This window comes from Tamandua tetradactyla, chromosome 7, assembly GCF_023851605.1.
Source record: "Tamandua tetradactyla isolate mTamTet1 chromosome 7, mTamTet1.pri, whole genome shotgun sequence".
NCBI lineage: Eukaryota > Metazoa > Chordata > Mammalia > Pilosa > Myrmecophagidae > Tamandua > Tamandua tetradactyla.
In genome coordinates this window covers 103,231,418-103,255,299 of record NC_135333.1, presented here as the reverse complement: position 1 = coordinate 103,255,299, position 23,882 = coordinate 103,231,418, and the positions used below count along the sequence as shown (strand labels likewise).

General features: G+C 36.1%; 1 protein-coding gene across 1 annotated transcript in view; it reads left to right on the top strand.

The window, feature by feature from the left end:
* ADAMTS20 (ADAM metallopeptidase with thrombospondin type 1 motif 20) overlaps positions 1-23,882 on the top strand; it is a 185,210-nt gene that overhangs the window by 5,763 nt on the left and 155,565 nt on the right. Inside the window, exon 3 of the mRNA XM_077170618.1 lies at positions 10,908-11,070. Coding sequence (XP_077026733.1) covers positions 10,908-11,070 — 163 coding nt within the window. The remainder of the gene's footprint in view (positions 1-10,907; positions 11,071-23,882) is intronic.

Sequence of the window (23,882 nt, the reverse complement as noted above, 5' to 3'; positions counted from 1 at the left end):
TTTTGTAATAACTCATGCAAACCATCTTGAATCATGTCTGACACTAATGCTTTCTTTGATGACTCATTATTGGGTTGCTCCAGTGACTTCTTGATCAGACTGGAAATAAAAGTATGGAAAATATCAATAGTGTTGTTATTGGATATTGTCTATTCTGACAAAATTTTAGTTATATTGTTTTCTAAATTTACTACTAGCCCAGCACTAGTAAGCCTCAGATCATTACACATGCTATCCTTAGTCATATTTTTTTTGTTGCAAAATCCAAAGGTGCTTCTTAGTGATACATGCACACACTGAAGTACTCAGTCAGACATTATTGAGAATTTCCTATGCCTCTACTTTTAATATTTTAGTGTGTATTAGTCCAGGTCTTCTGAGAAGCAGATATCAAAATGAGATTAAATGTGCAAGGAACTTCCTGTGTAAGAGAAAATAAGGAGAGAGCTGCAATAGCAATGCAAGTCTGAAACAGGTGAAAGAGGAAGAAATGTTTGGGTAGAAGCATCCTAGACTGCTGGGCGATCTAAGAATGGTTTAGCAAAGTTCTCCTTGAGCAAAGTTTGTCTGGGAGGAGAGTCCCATGTCTCCGAAGAATGGGTCTGCCTTAGTATCCCTGCCATACTCAGCTACTGCCCTGTAGATACCTTGGAAGTTATGACTGGGCATGAACAAAACACAGTAGTTGGGGTCCTAAGTCAGTTTTCTCAGCGCCTCAGAGCTACCATATAGTGACAGCAGGAACACAGACATTTTACTAAGGTGCAGTTTAAGTGCTCTTAAGAGAGTTGTATACCAATGTTGCATGAACTTTGAGGAAGAAATAATTAAGGAAGGAGTGATTAAGAAAGTTGTTAGACCTGTGCTGGGAAAGGCTTCCTGCAAGGACTTTGAAGGATGAATGAACATGTAGATATGAAAGTGCAGGGATTTCATGTGGATCTGCATAAGTGCAAAATAGGGTAAATTGGAAGTCAAGGGTGAAAGGTAAGGATGGAATCAGGTGGTTACTACTAAGGAGTGAGAGCTTGAAGTGTAGATGGTGGGTTAGTTCACTGTGTTGAACGATCTTTCTCCTTACATAACATATGGAGGGTGCACTGAAAGCAGTGAGTTATTCAGAGGACCGCTGTTGTAGTTTACTCTATACAGCGTAGTTCAGAAGGGGCCCATGTGAAGAAGTGTGGTCACAGCGGGGATAGAGAAGAGAGGGTTGGAAGGTGCATTGCAGTAGACTAGAGATTCTCAACTAGGGGTTGCTATGTCCCCATGAAACACTTGGCCATTTCAGTTTTCACAACAGTAGGGAGGGGGTGCCACTGTGCTCTAAGGGGTAGAGGCCAGGGATGCTGCTAAACATTCCACAATGCCCAGGACAGTTCTCTCCGACAAATAATCATCTAGCCCCAAATGTCCATAGTATTGCGGTTGAGAAACCCTGCAGTAGACTCATTAGAATTTTAGACTATAAGACGTTTGTGACTATTAATTTAAAAAGGCAGTGATAGAGGAACAGCTAGTAAAAAAAGAGATAATTTATTCCAGAAACATTTTTTTGATCCTGTCCTAAGTTTACTTTAATCTTATAATTGTTTAAGTTTATATTTGCTTTTCTCTCTCTTTACAGCATCCTTTCCCTTAAACTTTTACCTATCCTTCAGTATCCATTTTGAGTCTTCCCTATTCTCTGATCTGCTCCAGGCAGAGCTGACCACCCCTTCTGTGGAGTAAGTTGTTACGATGTTGTGTCATGGTAACACAGGCCCATGGACACAACAGAAACTTTGAACCGGTGACCCCTTTATTGCTTGTACAGCATAGAGAGTCCGGAAGGGCAAATAACCTCTTTGTTCCTCACAAACACAAAAATTCCAGAAGAGCAAGGGAAGAAGTTCCATTACTTCTGGTCTCCCTGAATGGCTGAAAACTGCTGTGGGTTGTGGTCAATGGATGGCAGCTCCAGATACCACTTTGCACTGGAGGAGAAAGACAAATCTATTCTGCTTGAGTGTGGTGTTTATCCACCTCTTTAGCCACTGAGAATTCCTGCCTTGATTAGCATCTGGGGCTGCTTGTTCCCAGTTTTCCAGTAGATCTGAAAAGAGCTTTTTCATGAAACTTAACATTTTCCTTGGTGTGGATTGGCACACAATAAAAAAGGGGGTGGAAGTAGCTTAAGGCTGTAGGATGGCAACTTAGTTTGTGTTTGTGGCTTCCCCGGGAAGGAGGTGGTGAGATAGGTGAGGTCTGGGTGCTGGTCATTTAAGAGGTATCTGACTTCCCTAGCACTTCCTTTGTTCCACCAGTGGACTTTGTATGTAGCTCTCATCATATATTGAATTGAAGTTATTTGCTCATATTGCTATATTTCATTTGCAGTTTGTGAGTGTAGGGATTGTAGTCCTATTCGTTTTAGCACCTAATATAGTACCTGGCGCATAGAAATGCTCAATACATACATGAATGAATGAGATAATGCATTTGATTTGAATTAATATGTGCCAGTTGTTTTTAGGCTAGCTCTTCTTTACATCAGCATTTCAGTACAGGAAGTTTTTTTAGCAATTCATTTGGACATATATTTTTTTTAATTATACTGATTAAATATTTTCCAGGTGATACCTAAGTTAATTGTCTTCCGTTTAGTCACTTAATTCACTTGAACTTTTATTTCACCCTTATTACTTGCAGCTTTTTTCCTGTTTTTCTGATTGTAACTACTGTTATCTATAAAATATATTTAATTGAACAGTACTGATTCATGCTAATATTCGGAGAAAGAAACAAATCATTCTTTTTTTTCAACAAATAATCAGTCATGTATTATTTGCCACCCACTGTTAGACATTGGAGATACAGTCATGTCCTTCCTATTGGAACAGCATTGGTATCATTAATTTAAAAAGTATATGTGAGCTAAACAACTTATAACTATAGTAAGAGCATGGAGAAAGCACTCCTGTTCTTAATTGCCTCTGCCCAAAGGTGATGCATCTCTGTGTACATTCTATTGATGAGAACTAATTATATGCCTCTACCCATATAGAAAAAGAGGCTAGGAAATGCAGGGCAGAGATATGGTTCGAAAGGAGAAAGAAACATAGATGTTGGTGATCACTAACAGTTTTTGTCACAGGCTGCCCTTCTATCAACAAATGTCCCTTTGTTCTCCTTTTCCTACATGTTAAACATATTCATCTTGTGTGTGAGGGAACAGCCCCAGGTAACATCTAGGCACTGCCCCTGGCTCAGCTGCAGGTTCTCGGGGTGATGCGTAGCCTTCTTCATAAGGTCCGGATGTGGTTCTTTGCAGTTTGGCAACTTATGAATTAAAAAGACAAATTGTCTGTCTCTCTCTCCAACCCAATGCACAATTATCAGCATGTCTGTACCCCTAATCTTAACCACAATAAAAATTTCCTTCAGAAAGAAGGGGAGACACCTAATAGTCACTGATTTATAGAAATTATGGATTCCTTCTGGGGTGGAATTGTAGAGACCCAGCAGTTGCTTGATCAGACCTTTCTTGGTTCATCTTTCTGGTCCATCAGTCTCCAGGGTCCCAGGTTCTGCCTTCTGGGAGAGTCTTGTCCGTTCCCCTTCGTGGCCTCCTCTTAAATGGATCTTGGAGAGGATGCTGTCTGGGAGGACTTGAGGAATCTACTGTAATTGTGAGGGTTTATAGGTGTTTTACAGGTAAAAGCTCTTTTAGTTGAGGCTCATGGGGTCTTTGGCAATATAATTCCTTAAAAACTAAGTTGGTTTCCGGGTTCGATTCCCTTGCATTCAGATGCAGGGTGGGGGTGGGGGGCAGGAAACACAAAGCAATTTTATTCGGGCAGACCCCAATGGCTTAGCAGGCTGAGTTTTCACCTGCCATGCCAGAGACCTGGGTTTGATTCCTGGTGCCTGCCCATGTAAAAAAAAAAAAAAAGAAAGCTTAGTTGGTTTCTGATGGTAGATCAACTTATGGTATAATTGCTTCAAGTCACTTTCCTGTGACAATTGCCAAAGCCTAAATAAGGCATTTATTTTAAATTTGTGACTGCCAAGAATCTATTATAAGGATAAACAAACTGTTGGATTCTCACTTTACTAATAAACCAAACAAAATCTCAACTGCATTAAAGAATCTTTAGATAGGGAACAATGCAAAGGGAAATGTAGCACATGGAAAAAATTGATAGTTTTGCCTAAATAATGAAGAGTACAATATGTCAAAGTAATTGTAAAAAAATTAAAAGATAAACTAGGAAAATACTTGCTACAATATGACAGATGGTTCGGGAGATGTGTGGCATACCTCTCTCTAGGTATTGTGTGTATTTTTGACTTTTTAAAATGATATTGCTTTATAATACTTTGATAGTTCATCGTTTGTATCTAATATACCTACGAAATAATTTTTAATGATTGTTTATAATTATTTATAATTTTTCCTTGTCATAATGACTTAAGGTTTTATGTCTTTAAGGATGTTTTAATGAGAGGTTGAGAGAGGCTGTTCTGAAATCACTACCCAAACATCACAAGAATGTGGACATTTCTTTGACAGTTCTCTCCACTTTTAGTGAGCTCATGTGACTTCCAAAACACCTCAGTGCCTATAAGAAAGAGAAGTATTACAGAAGTTACTCCTTGTCATTGATGTTTCTGGAACACACTGTTTAACCCTGAGCCTTTTGGCTACATAAATCTTGGATAGATGAGTCCTGAGTCTCAGTTTTATTTTCTTGATCTTCATGGATCAGAACATTTGGTGAGGTATCAGCAACACATTTCCTCTTTGTCTTCTCTTCTTTTATACTGTAGATGTGGGGTTATCATGTATAATGGGAAGGGTAAAAAAGTTAAAGAATGCTGCTAAAGGAGAGAAAAAAAGACTCTTATTTTCAAATACCTTGCAGTAAGCTTTCCACTTTTTAACTCTGAAGTTACTTTTCATGTTTTCTTATCGTTTGTTCATTCATTCACTCAATGTGTGTTTATGTGTAATATACTGTTTTCTAGGTATGATAAATGGTGTTACAAGTGAGAAACAATCAGAGAGAAATACTTTTTTATATTGAACAAAGTATTCAAAAATAAAAAGGTATATTAGAGTTAATATTCACTGCCTTTTATCACAGAGCATTTATACTCTACCCATGATATAAACAGTAGCTGTAACATCTATGTTTTTAATAGAGAATTTTTCATTCTGTTTCCAAATAAATTTGATTTCAAAACATAATTATTTGAGCTTCTACTATAACATCATTTTATCATGTTACCTTTCTCAGGTAATTAGATAGGTAGAATTTTTCTATTTTGTTTTACAGATTTGATGAAACTGAGAATCAGAGATGTGAGATAACTTGCCCAGGGTTCCATGAGTATGAACCAAGACTTAATTCAAGTTCCCTTCTTCAAATATCATCATACTGAATCTCATATGATTTATGATTAAAGATGGAGAAACTGAATATTTTAGTTTTCATTGTAGTAGCCAACAGTAATTAAGTCCTTAAATGGAAATCCAATTTTATTAATAGTTGGGGGTAATTTGTTACTTAAATAAATTTCTCTTCATGGGCTCTAAATGCTTTGTTCAACAGTACTTTATTGTTTGAGTGCTGTTCTCTAGTTGCAAGTGTTAATGTGGTAATTGTAAATTATTTGGGAAAAGAATACAAAGGAATTGCATTTTGTACTTTTTTTTTTTTGGTACCCTTTAGTAAAATTTGGAGAACACTTTATTGGTTGTGATGTATTTACACAAAATATATAGATGAATGCTACAATACTGAAATAAGAACATTTTAGAAAAACATTTTAGAAAAAAAAATCCTCTAAACATATAAAAAATCTGGCCTATGGGAGTAAATTGGAAACAGTTGTATGTCTGATCGCTCACCACTTTTCAAAACAGTTGAGCACATAGAAAATCATTGTTCTAAGTAATTGGGAAATCCCTACTCAAGTGAAAACTAGTTTTGCTGCTTTTGGTCTTCATCAAAAGAAAGTGTTAAGAATTTGATTGGCATTTCTCATGAATCAAATTGCAGTGTCCATCTGCAGATAGGCAGGTTGCTAAAAATATGGCGTGATCTAAATATAATTCCATGAACCACCTGTTTTGTCAAGTCCTCCAATTCCTTAGCAGGTTTCTTTCCAAATTAAAAAAAAAAAGGTTACTTTTCTTAGGCACCTTTAGGCAAAACCTTAATATTTTTATTATTTGAAGAGAAAGTCCCCTGCAATGAAGTAGATTATGGAAAAATTGATGGAAGTAAAAATACTTTTAAGTCCCACATTGATAAATACAGTACAGGGAATTCACTCTGAGAACAAATGATTTGTTCTTGAACTTAGTATTTTAAAATACAAAAAATTTTGTTTAAGAAAAGACTTTTCAGTTATAGAGACAATATTCTTAGCATGCAGAGTGCTCTAGCACAACTTAAAAGGAAGTGTTGATGGAGTCTGAATAGAGCTATATTCGTTCCTGCTCATATAGGACAGGTTAAACCCTTGTGTAGTTTTATTGGAACTTTATAATAGAAGTAACATGTAGTCCTATTTTGATCTAAAAAGAGTGCAAAAAAAAGTCATAGGTATAAATAAGCTCAGTGTTGCTTGAGGTAGTTAAGTGTAACATTATTCAAAGTGGTTTTGTGGGTGCATTTAGGTAAGTAATATACACTCAAGTGTATTTGTATTAGTTTCACCAAGATCCTATTACATTTCCCATCTTTAGCATAATTTTTTTAAAAAGAGCAGAGGGATATTTTCAATGGATCCATCTGCTCAGATTTCAAAAACATCCTTGTTACTTCTTGTAAGTATTTGGGTTGAGATCTTGGCCCTGTCACTTACTAGATGTGAGACGTGGGCAAATTACTTAACTTCTGTTTTCCTCCTTTGTCTCATTTGTAAAGTAGGAATAATGATATTACCTACCTTAAAGAGTTGTTGTTAGGTTGCAATTAGATATAAAGAAGAATGATGGCTGATCTATATGTCGGTGTTAGCTATTATTATTAAGGACACTTAACCTGAATGATTTAGCCTCACTTTATTGGAGGAGAGGGGGTTTCTGTCTATAGAAAGTGACCTTTTTAGGGTCTCTCTCCACTCCCTTGATTGCCAAGAGTGCATTGGCAATCTTATTATTTCATACTTTTATGCTGAAGCAATCTCTTTACTGGCCCCTCTGCAGCTAACCTTCCCTTACTGTACAGTGACACTGGTTAATCTTTCAGAGTTATTGCTTTTACTTTCTTTCCTCCTCTTACCTTTGTTCAAATCCTTTAGTTATTCACCCTATTTTTGTTTTGTTTTTTTTGTGGCAGGGTCTCGTTGATCATCTAGTAGAGCCTATGATCCCTTCTCAGAATAATGTTTTAGAACACCTAAATAAAACACAAAGTAAACCAATTATATGGAAATGCAGTTCTTAAGATATTAGAATAGTTATATATATATATTTCTTTATTAACACATTAAGAAGATCTAATGACAGGCCTAATAACTAATTTTGTAGTGTTGACGTACAAAGACAGAATTTTTAGATGTGTCTAGCATCTGTATGTGATGAAAATGTCTGTGATTTCCTACATCACAATGGAAAGAAATGCTAAATTTCAGTCAGAGGTTAATGATAATAATGAAGGAATTTTTTTCTGATAAAAAATTCAATCATTATTATGGAATAATGGTATGCAAGAGTCTGCAGCCTTAATTTACCTCCCACCTCTGCTCAACATAAGCTGAGCATACCAAGAGTAGGAAATGATACACTTTAATGGTTCAGCATGAATTTGCAGTGTCCCATGACTGCTGTATCTCAGGTACTGTGTTAGGCAGTGGAAGTTCAGGGGAAAGTCTCTGCCTTTTTGAAGCCTCCTGTCGACTGGGGGAAAATAATTAAAAATAGTAAAAAACATATAAGTACAACATATGATAAATGCTGTGAAGAAATCAAACAGGTATAATGTATTTTCAGGAATAAGAGAGGGATGTGGTTACGTAGATAGCTGCTCAGGAGGAAGCCTTCTGGGGAGCTGCTATTTAAGCTGTGGTTTAAAAGATGGGGTGCAGCTAGACAGTGATGAGTCAGGGGCGTGGCGTGGAGGGTTTACATTCCCAAGAATGCATGAGCGCTAATGTAGAAGAGTGCCTGTCCTTCCCCAGGCACGCATTTGGAGTATGTTATAAAACTTAGGAGTTTTTATTAGTCTTTTAGTTGAAAAGTTTTTCTCAGTTTAGTACTAATTCGTGTTTTTCTTAAATTGAATCATGTTTAACATTTTTCCCCCTTTTTGTGAAATATTAATATCCCTTACCCATTTTTTTTTGGAGAATAGTCTTATTTTATTGACTTTAAAGACTTAAAAAATATTTATTATTGTGATATATATGTGAAAACTATCAACTCTGCTTATTTTATCTCGCTGAATTCACTTAGTGTTTGTAGTTCTTCAGTTACTTTTTTTAAAAATGTGTAATGATATCATCTACATGCCATCCACATATAAAGGAGTTTTACCTCCTTTTCAATGTTATATTTATAATCTCTTGTCTAATTTTGTTGGCTAGTACAAGTGATACTTGACATCCTTGGATTCTTGATCTAAATAGGAACGCTTTTATTATATCTTCATTATATATGATATTTTCTTTTGGGGTATGGTAGGTATAGTTGTCATGTTTTAGAAGTATCATCTATTTTTATTTTACTTCTTGTTTTAAAAAAATTAGGAATGTTGAATTTTGTGAAAAGCCTTTTCTATTCGTCTGCAGATTGTATTTTTTTTATCTATTTGTATAAATGAGAGTAAGGAATTGTATTAATATATTTCTATTAATATCCTTACATTCCTTTGATAAATGATACTTGGCCCTGAATTTTTCTTTTCATATGTCACAGAATTTTGTTTGCTAATATATTATATAGGTCTTTTACCTTTATTTTCACGGTGAGATTGTCCTGTGGTGGTAGTGGTAGTTGTTTTGTTTGTTTTTTATGCTGTCTCTACCAGATTTTGTTATAGGTTCACTCTAGTTTTGTGAGAATAATCTGGAAGTTTTATTATTTAAATTATCCATTCTTTCAAGGCTTGGTGAAGCTCCTCTGTGAAATCATTAAGGTCAGGCGCTTTTGTGACATCTTCTCTTTTTTGGTAGAAAATGGTCCATTTGTATTTTTCACATTTCTGTAGTCATTTTGGTAAATTACATTTTCCCAGAAAAATTATCTATAGTGTAAGTTTTCTCTCTTCCCATTTATCTTTTTCTGGTGTCAGCATCTGGTAACCTTTCTCTTCCGACTGTCACAAAACCATCATCACCATAGTTCAGAGTGTGTTACATTTTTTCTGGGTTAAAGCCTATTTCTTATCATATTAGCATTTTTCTGCTCCCATCCATAATACATAAGATTAAATTTCAGGCTTAACCATCTCAGTTATTCATTCTTTTAATATATGTGTATTCATCCTCTGTGTGTGGCATGTGTGAGGTATATGTAGAAAAGAGTACAGACTGGCAAAGCCCTGATCTCAAGGATAGTATCAGATAAATAGCAGATAAATAAAAATGTATCAGATAGTGACGAGTGCTGTGGAGAAAAAGGAAACAGGATAAAGGGGATAGACACAGGAGTCTGGGTGCCATTTTCTATAGAGCCCTGATGAAAGTGATAGTGTGGACCATCAGGAAGGAGTGCTGGAAGCAGAAACTTTAGGAAGTACAAAAGTCCTGAGATGGGAGTACACTTGGCAAGTCTGAGGAATAGCAAAGATACCAGGAGTGGAGCTGAGAGAGCCAGTTTGGAAGTGGTAGGAGGTCAAGTCGTTGAACTGTTGGAAGTGTGTGTGCTGGCAGTGGTGGGGAGGGGACAGTGCCTGAAAGACCACATAGCACATTGTAAACCAGTGTAAGCACTTTGGATTTTGTCTTACTGATATGGAACTTCATTTGAGTGTTTTTTCCCTTTGCTGATGAATCACATGATCCAGACTTAAAGAGAAATTATTCTGATTTCTTTGTAGAGGTTAGACTATGAAGAAGGTTATTGATTGGGTTTAGAGAAGAAGAATATTAGAATGGGCCATGGATGTGGTGGTAAAAATATTTGTTTGAAGTGTTTGGGTTTGTTTTACTTTGGTGGTTGAGTCATCAAGATTTGCCAGGTTGGGTCATCAAGATTTGCCAATGGATTGAATGTGGGATATGAGAGAAGAGCCATCCTTGATTGATTGATGATTTATTTATATGTTCATTTATTTATTCATTTTTGTCCTGAGCAACCTAAATGACTTCCATTTACGAAAAAGGGAGCATCACAGAAACAGCAGGTTTGGAAGGGAAGGCATGAATTTGACTTTGGACCATTTAAGGTTAAGAATGCTATTAGTTATCTAAGTGGATATGTTGAACAACAGCAAGATAGGTATTGGATGCTGGAATTCAGAAAATAGGACTGTTAAAACTCTTACCAAATAAATTCTGAATTCCTAGCATCACATTCAAAGTCTCTTTTATCTGAGCCCAACCTACCTTTAAGTCTTTTCTCCCACTATGCTCTTACATAGACTTAGCCAAGCTGGCTTCATAATTTCTTGAATGTGCTTGGCTTTTTTCCATTTTGATCCCTTTGCCTGTGCCAGTCTTCATGTCCGGAATGTCTATTATCACCACTCCACCTAGTGGAGTACTATCTGGGCCTCATGACTTTGTACCTAAGAGTGGAGAGAGAACAGTGAGCCATGAAAAGAAAACTTGTGTAAGTTCTGTTGGTGACATTTAGTAAACAGACTCCTCACTGATATGGTTCTGTGTTCTCATATAACCAGTGTCATAAATTACTATTTCTTCTTTATGACTTTTGGAAAAAAAAGTTAATTTTCATTTTTTGTTTTCAGATGGGAACATTTAAAGCACATGATGGTGAATATTTCTTAGAACCTATAATGAAGGCAGATGGGAGTGAACATGAAGGTGATCACAACAAGCCACATCTTATATATAGGCAGGAATTAAAGAGGAGCCATTTTCTGCAATCTCACAAGATTTGTGAAGTTTCCGGTATGTTCTATAAAGTAAAACTCTTTTCAATTAAATTATGTCACTACTTAAATGTTTTTATAGGTTGTGATTTGCGTATTTTCTTTATATGATGACATATTTTTAAACTAATTATCTTGACCTGCAAGGATCCATTAGTGATTATCTAATGATTGTAGGCAATTTTGTTGTAGTAGACTCAGTTTAAATCCTGAAAGTATTCACTATAAGAGATTTATGGCAAATGATCATAACAGATTTTCATTTCAATCTGTTAGTCGCACTAGTATGATTTAATTTTTCTCGACAGTATTTTAGTTAATTAAAAAAAACTGAACTTAGACTTTTCAGTAACAGGCTGATGAGATATTTCAAAGTATATCAACCAAAAAAGTAACATTTTTAATCCTGTTTTCTAAAATAGGTATTTTTATAATCATTCTTCTTATAAATAAGTATATTTTACAAACAGAAGCAAAGTTTTTAAGGTTATAACATAACTTCGAGCCCCCCTTTGCTTGGTTGTATTTCTTCTCCCTGCTTAGCATTTTGAATTTTGTGTTTTCTTTTCCATTTTTTTTTAATGATCTTTCTAGTTTTAAATATATTAAATGTGTTTGTGTATGTTTACCTAAATAACAGTATCCATTCCTAAATAATGATAACATTACTCAGTTTTTCATGCTTTTAACTCTGCATAATAGAAACATTGAATGTAGTTTTCCATGACTTGCCCTTTTGGCTCAGCATTGTTTCTAAGATTCCTTATGTCTGTGCGTGTAGCAACAGTTCATTTATTTTTGTTTCTGTACAGTATTCCATTGTCTGAGCCTATCACGTGCATATATTCATTTTCCTATTGATGAGCCTTGGGCTGTTTGCAGTTTTCTGTTCCTATAAACCAGGCTGCTGTGAATATTCTTGTCCCGTCTCACAGTGCCTGTGTCTGAGGATTTCTCTGGGCTAGATGTGTAGACACTAGATGATTACACGTTGTTTTACAAAGTGGTTTTGTCAATTTATACTTCCAGCCGTATATGAGAAAAGTATTATTTTCATCATCATTTTTTCTTGTAAAATTCAGACTACTGAAGACTTGTAATAGATGAGCATTTAGGAATCACATATTTTTATCATGCCTATAAATTTGTTGCTAGTAAAATAATTTACTTGTATTTTGTATAAAAGTTGTATTTATTAAGGGTTGTGCCTGTGCGTGTGCATGTATCTTCACTGTTCATAGGGTGACATGCAATGAAGTGGTAGAGAAAAGGCACCCGCGGTTATCATCAAAGCATAAAATCTAGACAAAAGAGTGGGATTAGAAAGGATTTATTTGAGATTGTAGGTGTCCATAAGCTATAGTTCCAAACACTGTGATGCCATCTGTTTTGGGATATAATGATATGTAGGCCTTTGAAGGTTCTCCCTGGGAATGCACTTCTTAACCTTTGCTATTATATGAGTGCCATTTTGGAGTGGTTCTCACTGTGTCTAAGGCCGTGTTTTAAATCTATTGACATAATAGATGCCTTTCTTATGCTTTTAATATGAGCATAAGGGTTTCATTTTTATGGCTTCAAAGAAAACACAAATGGGCACAGCTTCACAATAGAATTCTACAGAAGGCAGCTTAGGCTTGTTCTGATCTACTATTCAGAAGCAACTTGTTTAATGAATTGTTTAGCTTCTTTAAGAAGAAAACCACCAAGTAGATGTTCTGAATACATAAATGTTTCGGATAATGATATGCAGGGTTTTGCATTCACAGTCATTGTTCATTATCAGCAACTAAATGGTTCAAGAAAAGCTAGGCACTTTCATTTAAATTTTTTTTTTATGCTAAAAGGTTTATTATAAAAACTACAAATAAAAAAAAACAAATAGAATGCTTATGCCATAGGATTTAGCTTTTTTAATGACAATTTTTTTCTACAACATTTATCTACAAAAATGTAAAAGATAGCATCCGTTCTTTTCATTTCTTAAATTACTTCTATTTTTAGGTACAATTAACATACGCATTTTTAATCACTAATAATGTCTATCAGTTAATGACTAAATAATTAGCTGTTAATTCATCATTTTATTAGTAAAAATGGAGAGTTGTAAATGTAATTAGTAAAGAGCTATCAAAGGCTTTTTCCTCCCCAATTTACATGTTGCTGTTCAGATATACTTGCAGGATCTTCTGTATTTTAAAAGATGAATTCTTCAAATAAGTGGGCCTAAAGATTTAACTGATGGACCACAATGATTAAAAGGAAAAATGATTTCTCTTTCCCATATTTTTATTGGTAGTTTCAACTCATTATGACCCTAAAATGTTGCAATTCAAAATGGTATCAGTCTTGATGAATTGGATTAAGTAGTTTGCAAGGTCAGCCTTCACTTCTTGCCTTGGGGCCATGCAAATTACATTTGGGAGCCACAAACCTCACACTAGTGAAGGCCAGGCTCTCAGACAGTAGATATATTCTTAGGTAAAGAACAGTGGAAATGGCAAAGAAAGCAAATAAAATGCTCACAAAATGAACAAATACCAAATAACCAACACACAAGCATTACCACCAAAACAAAACAAGATAAATTAAACCCTAGGGAAGGGAAACCCTTAAAAGACTGAGGTGAATGAAGAAAAATCTCTGACTTCTGTTAAATGTCTTATGTTCCACGGGCAATTTAGAACTGTTCTGTCTCCCGCAGGTTACCCGGTGAGCCTCGCTAGTTCTGCCATTGCCCATTCTGCCCCTGTTATCTCTATGTCTCCAGGAAGGAATGTAGAACATTTGTAGAGTAATAAAAAACACAGGATTCAATGTGAGTGAAAATGAAATGTCTTCGAAAAGGTTTTAGGATAATGTTGGCCAGCTTTAAATTTTCTGTGCTTTTCCTAAATTTTTGTAGGTTTGCTTATTCTTATATTCTTTGAGTCCCTCCTATGTATAAAGGTAAGATTTGAGTCAATGTCTTCATTCAGGTTCTTAAGGCACAGTTTGTGCAAAAGAACATGAAAACAGAAAAATTACAAAATTCAGGGAAGGGGCTTCTGTGTCAGAAGCAGTGCCGTGTGCCGTTCAGGGGCCTGAGCAATGCACTGTGCTCCAGGATCCATCATGAAAGATTTGTAGGCTTTTTCTAGGCAACAAAGCAAAACAAAAATAGAGGTGATAGAGGGAATAGTATTTGCATCCTCAGCCCCGCAATGTGTGAAGAGTGACCCATTCACCATGTCTGGAGAGGAGCTGCAGGTGTGTGGGGAGGAAGGAGAGGTGTCTGGGAAGGAACACACTGCCCAGATGTGAAAGGGCTTTAAGTGCTGAGCTCAGGACTTTGTAGACTATGCCATAGGCATTGGGGAAACAAAGAAGTTTTAAAGCAGAGACTTCACAAGATCTGCCTTTTTTTTAGCACATCGCTCAGCTGGTGTGGCAGCTCATTTTTTTTTTTTTTTTTAAGATAATTTTGGATTTGAAAGAGAAGAGACTGAAGGCAGGGAGATTGAGTCAAAGAAAAAACCATCTTGTCAACCAGGGATTTAGATGTCAAACCTGTAAAGTGCTCACAAAGAAGTAAATTCAAGATCATTTCCTTGGTGTTTTTCTCAACTTTGATGAGATGATAAAGATTTTTGAGAAATCCATTGGGATAATATTTCTGTAAAATGCATTAAGAACTGCCTTTTGAATAAAGTTGTATTTAATACAGATTATTTACCTTTCCTATATTTTAACCAGCATCTTTCTGGGAAAACTCCAGATGTTTTTAGTGTCAGGATTGGCTGCATTTCACTTAGTGATCTAGGAGCCAGGGAACAGAGTTGTAGTTATGGCTCTGCTACCACCTGGCTTTGAGACCTTACCTTCTCTGGGTCTTCCCTAGAGTTGTAGTGACTGAATTTAATCTGTTTCCTGTTTCAAGGAGTTAGTCAGGTTTAGAGCTTTCTGACTTAGATGCCTATAGCTACAGGAACCATGCAGTTACCAAAAACGAGTGAAGCAAAGTATTCATTAAAACATTGAGGTGCCTATACGGCACTGGAATGTACATGCTTCTTGTAAAAGGAGCAGCATGAAGATGGGGCCAATATTGCCAATCTTTAGTATTTTTATAGAGAACCTGAGATCTAGACTTTTGAGAATCTAGTAAAAATTATTTTTACCTTGCAAACATCAGGGCTAGACCATGAACCACCAGTTTGCAGTCTCTTAATAATATCTAAGGCCTGCCATTTATAACACTTTATAAATCTTGAGACAGAGAAGGAAGAGCCTTTAGTTAACCCAGAGACAGAGGATAGTAAATATGGCCATGGTCATGGCAAATATTTTGAACTATGAAGTTGCTAATGGTATTTTCAAGGTTCAGCTCAAGCTTCTACATATGTATAGAATTTACTATACAGATGTCAGTCTTCTAACCACCCTTGTCCTGAAACTGTTCTCAAAGATCACTGTGACCTCTATTTGCAAAAAACAATAACCTTTTCCCAGCTTTACTGATACCTTCTCTTGGGAAAGCATTTCACACTATTGATTAGCTTCTGCTACTTGAATTTTCCCCTTTAGTGTCTCTGACACACTTTGCTTCCAGCTTTGCTTCTTTTCTTTCTGACTGTTCCTTCCATTTCTCTTCTTGGTTGTAATTGCTTTCCCATCTTCTAAGGTAAACATTTTTAAAAGTACTCTTTTTTGGTTACCATTTAAAAAGATTTTTATGTAGGGCATATTATTTTTTTCCATGTTCCTAATTTTAAGTACCAGTTCAAAAGATATATAAACAAAAGATTTTTTTTAAACTTCAGGTCCTGTTTTCAGATTAATTTTCAGGTCTGCAATTGCCTGATGCTCTTTTTTTTTTTTTTTCTTCCCGATATCCTAGTGGCATCTTAGATTCAACATGGCAAATGTGAAACCATTCTCTTTCCTCTTTGTCTCTTCACTACCCCAGGAAAGACTTTTAAAACATTGGCCTCAAATTTCTGTCTAAATTATACACATGCTATCAAGGAAACTAAACAAATGCTACTTTAAAAAAATGTCCTATTCCACTAACTAGAATATATTGATTTATGTTTGAATAACAAATCATTTGCTTCAACCATTGAAGTATCCACCTTTGCTTTGTTTATTAATCAGTATACTAAAGTGAATGAAAGTAGTTTGTTTTCTGAAGTAGATATTCTTTATCTTATTGTAGTCATCATGTTCTTAAGTCAAATTTGGCCTGAAAACAAAACAAAAGAGTTCTAAATTGCAAAATCTGACCTAATGACATCTTATGATTGCAAATCCCATGAAGTTAAACAACCACATGTATGTAGGTATAAAGTTCTGTACTTTTCAAAGCTGTCTCCTAATCATAGTTCGGGCTTAGAGAAACACTGTGAGGCATCATTAACCTAACTTACAGATGCCAGTCACAGATGTTTTCTGTCAAGAAATAAACATAGTGGTATTGTACCGCTGTTTGTTCCATTTTGCCAGTCGTGTGTCCTACTTTCCATAATAATGAAATGTACATGCATTTAATAATGCATTCTAAAAAGAAGAATCAATCTATCCTACATGATGCTCATTATATGTTGTCATTATTATGTCTGGTAATAGCCTAGAGCTTTGTAGTCCTCCTTTATTTTTCTGTGAAGTCTGTTAAATCATTGCACTCTCTAGTTTTATTTCTAATAGGATTGATGATTCCCACACTGGACAAATTTTTTGAAAGGAGCAAATGAAGAAGGTAACCAGTATGCTAGGAATCACTAGAATATGGTTATATAATCAGTCTTGTGCATTTTTAAAATGTATAATATGGGAAGGCAATTATGATCCTTCTTACATTTTAGTACTGTGGTAACAATAGTCTTCAGGAAAGACTATGAGGTTATTTTTAGGAATGAATTTGAAGAAGTTTTCTTTGTTCCAGTCTTTATAGTAGGATTATACATTTCATAATGTATCATTAAACTAAAGAAGGTTTTACTGTTAGAAATGACTCATTTTTTTTCAGTCTTGTGTGTGGTGCTTTTTTTTGAGGTTATTTCAGTGCTAGCCTGAAAATGGATAGGAGGGGACTATAAATCTTGAGATATAAAAGATGCTCATATTTAAATCCCCTAGTTGTAGAGTAAGCTATGACAGTGTGTTGAATATAATAATGCCAAACTACTTTTCATATTTCTGTTAAGATTTTATTGTTTCCTACTGTATTTTTTAAATATTTTTATTATAAATATATTTGCAAAGCAAAGAAAGAAAAAGTAATAATTTTCAAAACACACTTTAAGTGGTAATTACAGATTACCAGAGTTTGTAATGGGCTACCATTCCACCATCTCAGATTTTCCATTCTAGCTGCTCCAAAACACTGGAGGCAAGAAGAAATATTAATATAATGATTCAGCAGTCATACTCATTTGTGAAATCCTATTTTCTCTGTTATGCCTCTTCCTTCTCCTTTGATCCTTCTCTCAATTGTAGGGAATTTTAGGCAAGGCCCATCCTGACCTTTTCATATTGGGAAGGGGTGTCAACACTAAAGGATAGGGGGATGTAATTAGTTGATAATCTTGGAGAGGCTGGTCCCTCTGGGTTTTAGGAGTTATCTGACCTAGGATCCCTCCAGGCATTATCGGTTCCAGGAAAGTAAATTTAGTGCATGAAACTTTTATGGAGTCTCAGTTTGAACTCTAGGTGTTCTTAAGAGTTAACAGGAGTGTTGTTGGTTGGGGTTTAGCAAACCTTAGCAATTAGCACTATCTAACTGGAATTTGTGTAAGAGTAGCCTCCAGAATAGCTTCTTGACTCTATTTGATCTCTCTTAGCCACTGATGCCTTTTTTTATTACACTTCTTTCCCCCCCTTTGTCAGAAAGGGCATTGCCGATTTTATCCCAATCTCACTGTACCAGGGCCAGACTCATCTCCAGGAGTCATGTCCCATATTGTCTGGAAGATTTTCACCCCTGAATGTCATATAGGAGGGAGGTTAATGGTTTTTCTTGCAGAGTTTGGCTTAGAGAGAGAGAGATTTTCACTCCTGAATGTCACTTAGGGAGGAGGATAATGATTTTTCTTACCGAGTTGGACTTAGAGAGAGGCCACGCCTGAGCAACAAAAGAGGTTTCCTGGAAACAACTTTTAGGGCTCGTTATAGGTAGTCTTAGCTTCTCTACTAGAAAAATAAGTTTCATAAGGAGAAGCCTCAAAATTAAGTGCTTGGCCTATTTTCTTGGGAGTCCTCAATGGCTAAAAGGGTATTTCGAGATGGGAGTTTAATGGTTCCATATTTTTTTTCCTTTGGAACTTCAAGTGACTCTACCAATTCTTTGATTATCAGCCCACCATAGTCTGAGATGTGTCTTGGTGTATTACATTAACTTATACAGAATTAAAAGGTCTCATTCCTGTTCTGGACTCCAGGAGTTTGGGTTGTTTAAATGAGCTATCCAGAGAAGTTGATTTAGATTATGTGTTACATAAGATTTTGATTCTAGACATAATAAACCTCTCTGCCCTTGGTCTCATATAGTAGGCAAAGGTCTAATTATCTTTTACCCTGTATTCTGATTTACCTTAGACACAACCAGATCGGCTTCATTTTTAACTCTAATTGAGGCCTGATCTCTTTTTCAGTTACTTTAACTGTTATTGTATATAACTATGCTAACTTTCAGGGCCACAGCACTATGTTTCTAGGGGTTTAGGTGTCATGGAGTTAATCAAAGTTCCTGGGAAATATCAGCTGATAGCACCGATCACTCAGTGTCTCAGAATCTAGAAATACATTTATAACTTCAGACTAAATGTGGCTACTATAAGGGCTTACAATCTAGGCTCCAATTTTCTAATAAATATTTTCTTAGACCTTAGCGTATTTGTTCTTTTGTTTCTGGCTTATTATGCACAACACATTGTCCCCAAGGTTTATTCAGTTCGTTGTGGGCCTCACAATGACCTTCCTTTTTATAGATGCACCATATTACATCATATAAATGTCTATAAACATCATACAAATGTCTCATAGATAGCCATTCTTCTTCTCAGTCATTGTATCCTTCAGCTCCCTCCATCTATTGGGCATCATGGATAATGTCCAAAATAAACAAACCATGGCTTACAGTATCCTCACTTCCTTGTACCATCAGCAGCGTGCTCAGTTTTAGACAATTTTTGCTTCCTGCTGTTTTGTAAAATTAGAGGTTCACATTTGCTGCTGGGAATTCTGATGTCTTTTTTTGGCCCATATCAATTTTTGATTCATGTGTTTATTACATCTGCTGTTCAAGAGAGACTGAGACTATTGATGCTTCTTTGAAATACACTGTGCACTTTTCTGTTCTACTTCTGTTAAGAAGTGTATGTCTTTGCTTTAGATTGGCCCACTTCCTATTTTGAAATTTCTATATAGGACTTTTAGGCACTTTGCAACCCGGTAAAGTCTCCATGATTTCTTATGTGGCAGCAATGTACGCCTCAACTATTAGTATTTAAATACATCTCCGCAGACCCTTCTTTACAACACTGCTCTTCAGTGGATCTATCTGCTACATTTTATTTTCTTTGGCCTGTTTCATTATCTTAGTTACTTTTCCTTTAATACATTTCTCTTTCAAATCTTTACCCCCTGCAGTGAGGAAAATCCTTTAAAAAATCCCTTTGCTCTGAATATGTATTTATTTAAATACTTAGGGTTCTCCTCATTTATAGAAATGAAAATGTGCCTGAAGTCATTGCTTTGTAGCTCTGTTATTAATAGTACCTTAGTACAGAGTTTTGCTTTACTGAAATTTGTTCTTCAGTTATTTTGTAATTAGCATCTTAGTCATTATCTGTGGTTATTTGTATCTACCATGATCTTATAATACTAAGATAATGGACTTTGGAATTTCTGGGCACAGAAGATCTTATAATTTAGGGCCTGTGCTATTTATTCTGCAGATAATTAAAACCATCTTGCATTGTTTTAAAACTTTTCATGTGCCTCTGTCATCTCACGTATCAGATTTAAGATTGTGTTTTTGTGATTTTTAAAGTAAAGGTTACATTTTATTTTTTTCACATCCTTCACAGCAATTAGCCCTGTGTTATGCACATAGTACTGCTGTGTAGATAGCTGAGGAATTGTTTTTATCAAAATAAGCTTTCCTGCTCACAGGCAGGTGTGTAAGTAAGAAGAGGTGCATTCAGGATATGCTTTAGGGACGCCTAAGAGGAGTGCCTGGTGCAGATGTGGAGGACAGAGTAGGCATTAGGGAAGGGAGGGGGTGAGAAGTATTCCAGACAGAGGCAACAGCCTATGCAAACACTGGTGATAAGACAGTGTTTCATTTAGGGAACTAAAAATAGTTAATTAAGGTAAAGTGTGGCATGTAAGGAGATAATGAGATAATAATCGAAAGATAAGTAGAAGCACGTTTAGGAAGGTCTTCATAAGCCTTGTGAAGGGCTTTGGGCTTTTTCACAACAGCATTCCAATGAGTATATAAGAGTTCACTCTCCCAGTAATTCAAACAAAGGTCTCGATATAAATTCATACTCTTACTCTTAGCCAGACTTGGCCTGAACCAATTGCTGTTATTGTAGGCAGTGCTTTAATTGGCCAAGTCTGTGTCTCATGCCACCCTGCAGGTAGTCAAGTCAATGTAATTAGAACTCTGCAGACTAAGAGTGGACAAGGATGGTTGCTCAGAGAGCAGCAGCTGTGAGCTGTTGTGAGAAGTCAAGTGAATGGACATGGGGTAGCTAAAATTGAGACATGCACAACCGTAAGTGGGAGGTGATGAGATTGGTACCAGAAAATGTATGTTTGAGATGCGTTTTAGCAATTGAAAAGATGTCAATAATTGATAACTGGTGCAGAATGAAGGAGATTTTTTTACATTAATAGGTCAAGAACTAAATTTTATATTTAGAGAGAGGTAGAATGTGTCGGGGGATTGGATGTCTGTAAATAAATTGCAGGCTATGGTAAAAGAAAGAGGGGATAACTAGTAATGTTATGCTTAGTCCAAAACTGTCCAGAATTTTCAGTTAATCCATTTTCCACTGTAATGATCTTCTGTAAATTTGCATTTATTTAGCAAATTGGCATTCTTCAGTGCACACCCCTCAGGGATTTTTTGAGAAGGGTGCAGGGTGAAGAATGCAAGTAGAAAAGCCAAGGTAAAATTTGTAACTTTCAAAATCTGATTTTTTTATTGAGAAAATGAAAGCATTTTCTGAATTCTTTGTCTTTGTGTATTATTGATATAGTAACATAGGAAAGAGATCTTAAGTGAAAAAACAAACTTTCATTAAAATTGCATAGGTCCTGGGACCTGTGTGGCATTTTTGGGGTCACCTGGATAAGTGTAGTAAGGGAAGGAAAGGGTGGAAAGAGATGAAGCCAATGAGGCAGTACAGAGCCATGTACTTATGGGTAGATCTAGGTTTTGTGGAGCTTGAAGATTAAACGATTTGGGTCGGCCTACTTTAAGAAAAATAAAATCAGGGATGTGCAATTTCTCAGGTTTCTCCCAGGACCTTGAAAGGTAAAATCAAAAGTTTAAGCTTCTTAAGTTTCATGGAAAATCCATTTCTACACATAGGGTGTTGTAACTCACAATAATAACTTTGGCTATAACTGATTATTGGAAGCATTGGAGGATTTTGAGCATAAGTGTGACATGATTAGCCTAATTTGAAAGGGATCAGTCAGATCCCTTAGATGCAAGCGAAGACTAGCAGAATAAGGGAAGAAACAAAGAGATGAATTAGGAAGGACATTGTAGTAATTATGTTGAGAAATGATGAAGTCTTGAGTTAGGGTGGAAGCCATGAAGGTTGTGAGAAATGGTTAGATATTGTATGAATTTTGGAGGTCAAGTTGGCAGAATTTCATGATTGGTAGGTAGGAGAGGGAAACATTGAGAGTAAGAGGGTTGTAAGGTTTATTCTAAGGTGTTGACCTAGGTAAATGGAAGGATGGAGTTGTCATGTACTAGATGAGAAGTCTTTGGGAGCCTAAGTTTGAGGAGGAAATATTAGGAGTTAGGTTTTAGATGTTTTCAGTTTCAGATATCTAAGAAGTATCCAAAGGGGGAAGTCAGGTAATTGAAAACATGAGTCAGAAAGTAGAGGTCAGGCTTGGAATAATAATTTGTGACTCTGAATATAGATGAAATGTAAAGGTATAAGTCTATATGGGGTTGCATGGGGGTGGGATTAGATAAAGAAAAAGGTCTAAGAACTGAGCTTAGAAATTTAGAAGCTAGGAAGATGAGGAAAAATCAGTTAGGAAGACTGAAGAGTAGAGGGCCAGGGAGCTACTAGGAAAACTAAGAAATGTGTGCACTGAAGCCAAGTAAAATATTTTTGAAAAAGTTGGACTGATGAGTTGGCCAGATAATGGTGAGAATTCAAAATACGTGAAGGTTTAGAAATGATCATTAGCTTTTGTAAACTGGAGGTCACTGGTGACCTTAACAGGGGCTGCACTAATGGGAATGGGGTTAAGACTATATGTGTGTGTGTGTGTGTGTGTGTGTGTGTGTGTGTGTGTGTGTGTATAACCTGATATTTAGAGATAAGAGTGAAGCCTATCAGGTTGGGGTTAAAGTAATTCAGAACATAGGGGTAAGGAAGACACTGTCTATATTTTAGAACCCCACATACTCTTTGAGACCAAAGGAAGAAAGATTTATTTGGTCTGGAACTGAAATTTTCTATAGTGTATAATCTAACTCAGTCTATCTGTAGGCAATTGTTCATTTGAACAATTGAAACACAGGGAGCTCAAAATAAGAAAGAGGTCCTTTAATCCTTTATAGATTATTGTAACGCCTGGATACATCCTAGAGTACATGAAGCAGAAAATCAAGAAGTATTGGCAAAAAAAAAAAAAAAGTATTGGCAAAGTCCCTTGAGGGATGGAAGAAAGAATATGGAACTATGAAACTTTACCATTAGGAAATCCCCTGATTACTGTGTCAAACTTTAAGAACACCCAAATCAATAGGCCATGTCCTTGATCCTAAGACTTACTCTTGTGAAGCTTAGACTACCTATAGACAGGCCTAAGAGTTAATTCTGGAGGACCTCTTTTGTTTAATCAGATGTGGCCTCGCTCTCTCTATGCCCAACTCTGCAAGTGAAATCATTGCCCTTCCCCCTACATGGGACATGATATCCAGGGGTGAAAGTCTCCCTGGCACCGTGGGATCAACAATTCCATCCTAACTAAAAGGAGGAAAAGAAGTGTAAGTTGCAGAGAGAGTTCAAATAGAATCGAGAGGTTACTCTTGAGGTTGCTTTTATGCAAGCTTCAGTTAGACCTTGCTACCTATCATAACCTGCTAAACCCCAACCAGGACCATTCCAGCCAATCCTAAAGAGCACCTAGGGTGATATATAAGATTCCATAAGGGTTCCATGCACTAGAGTAACTTTCCAGAAACCTACAACCTCCAGATGGGTCCCTGATCCAGATAAGTCCTGAAACCTAGAGGACCCAGCCTCTCCAGAACTCAGATAGTTCTGTCTCCCCACACCATATTAGTGACAGACTCTTCCAATATGAAAAAGTTAGAATGGCCATAGCCCAAACACCCCTAAAGAGAGAGATAGAAAGATCAAAAGTGATGGTGAAGTTATACAGTGAAGATAGGATTTAACAAATGAATATAAATGCTGAATCATTAAATTGATATCTCTTTTAGTCTCCAGTATCTTAGAGCAGCTAGAAGTAAAGACCTAAAATTGTGGAATTGTAACCCATGTTAAACTCTGAAATATATTCTACAACTAATTGTGGTGCTGTGCTTTGAAATTTATTGGGTTTTTTTTGTATATATGT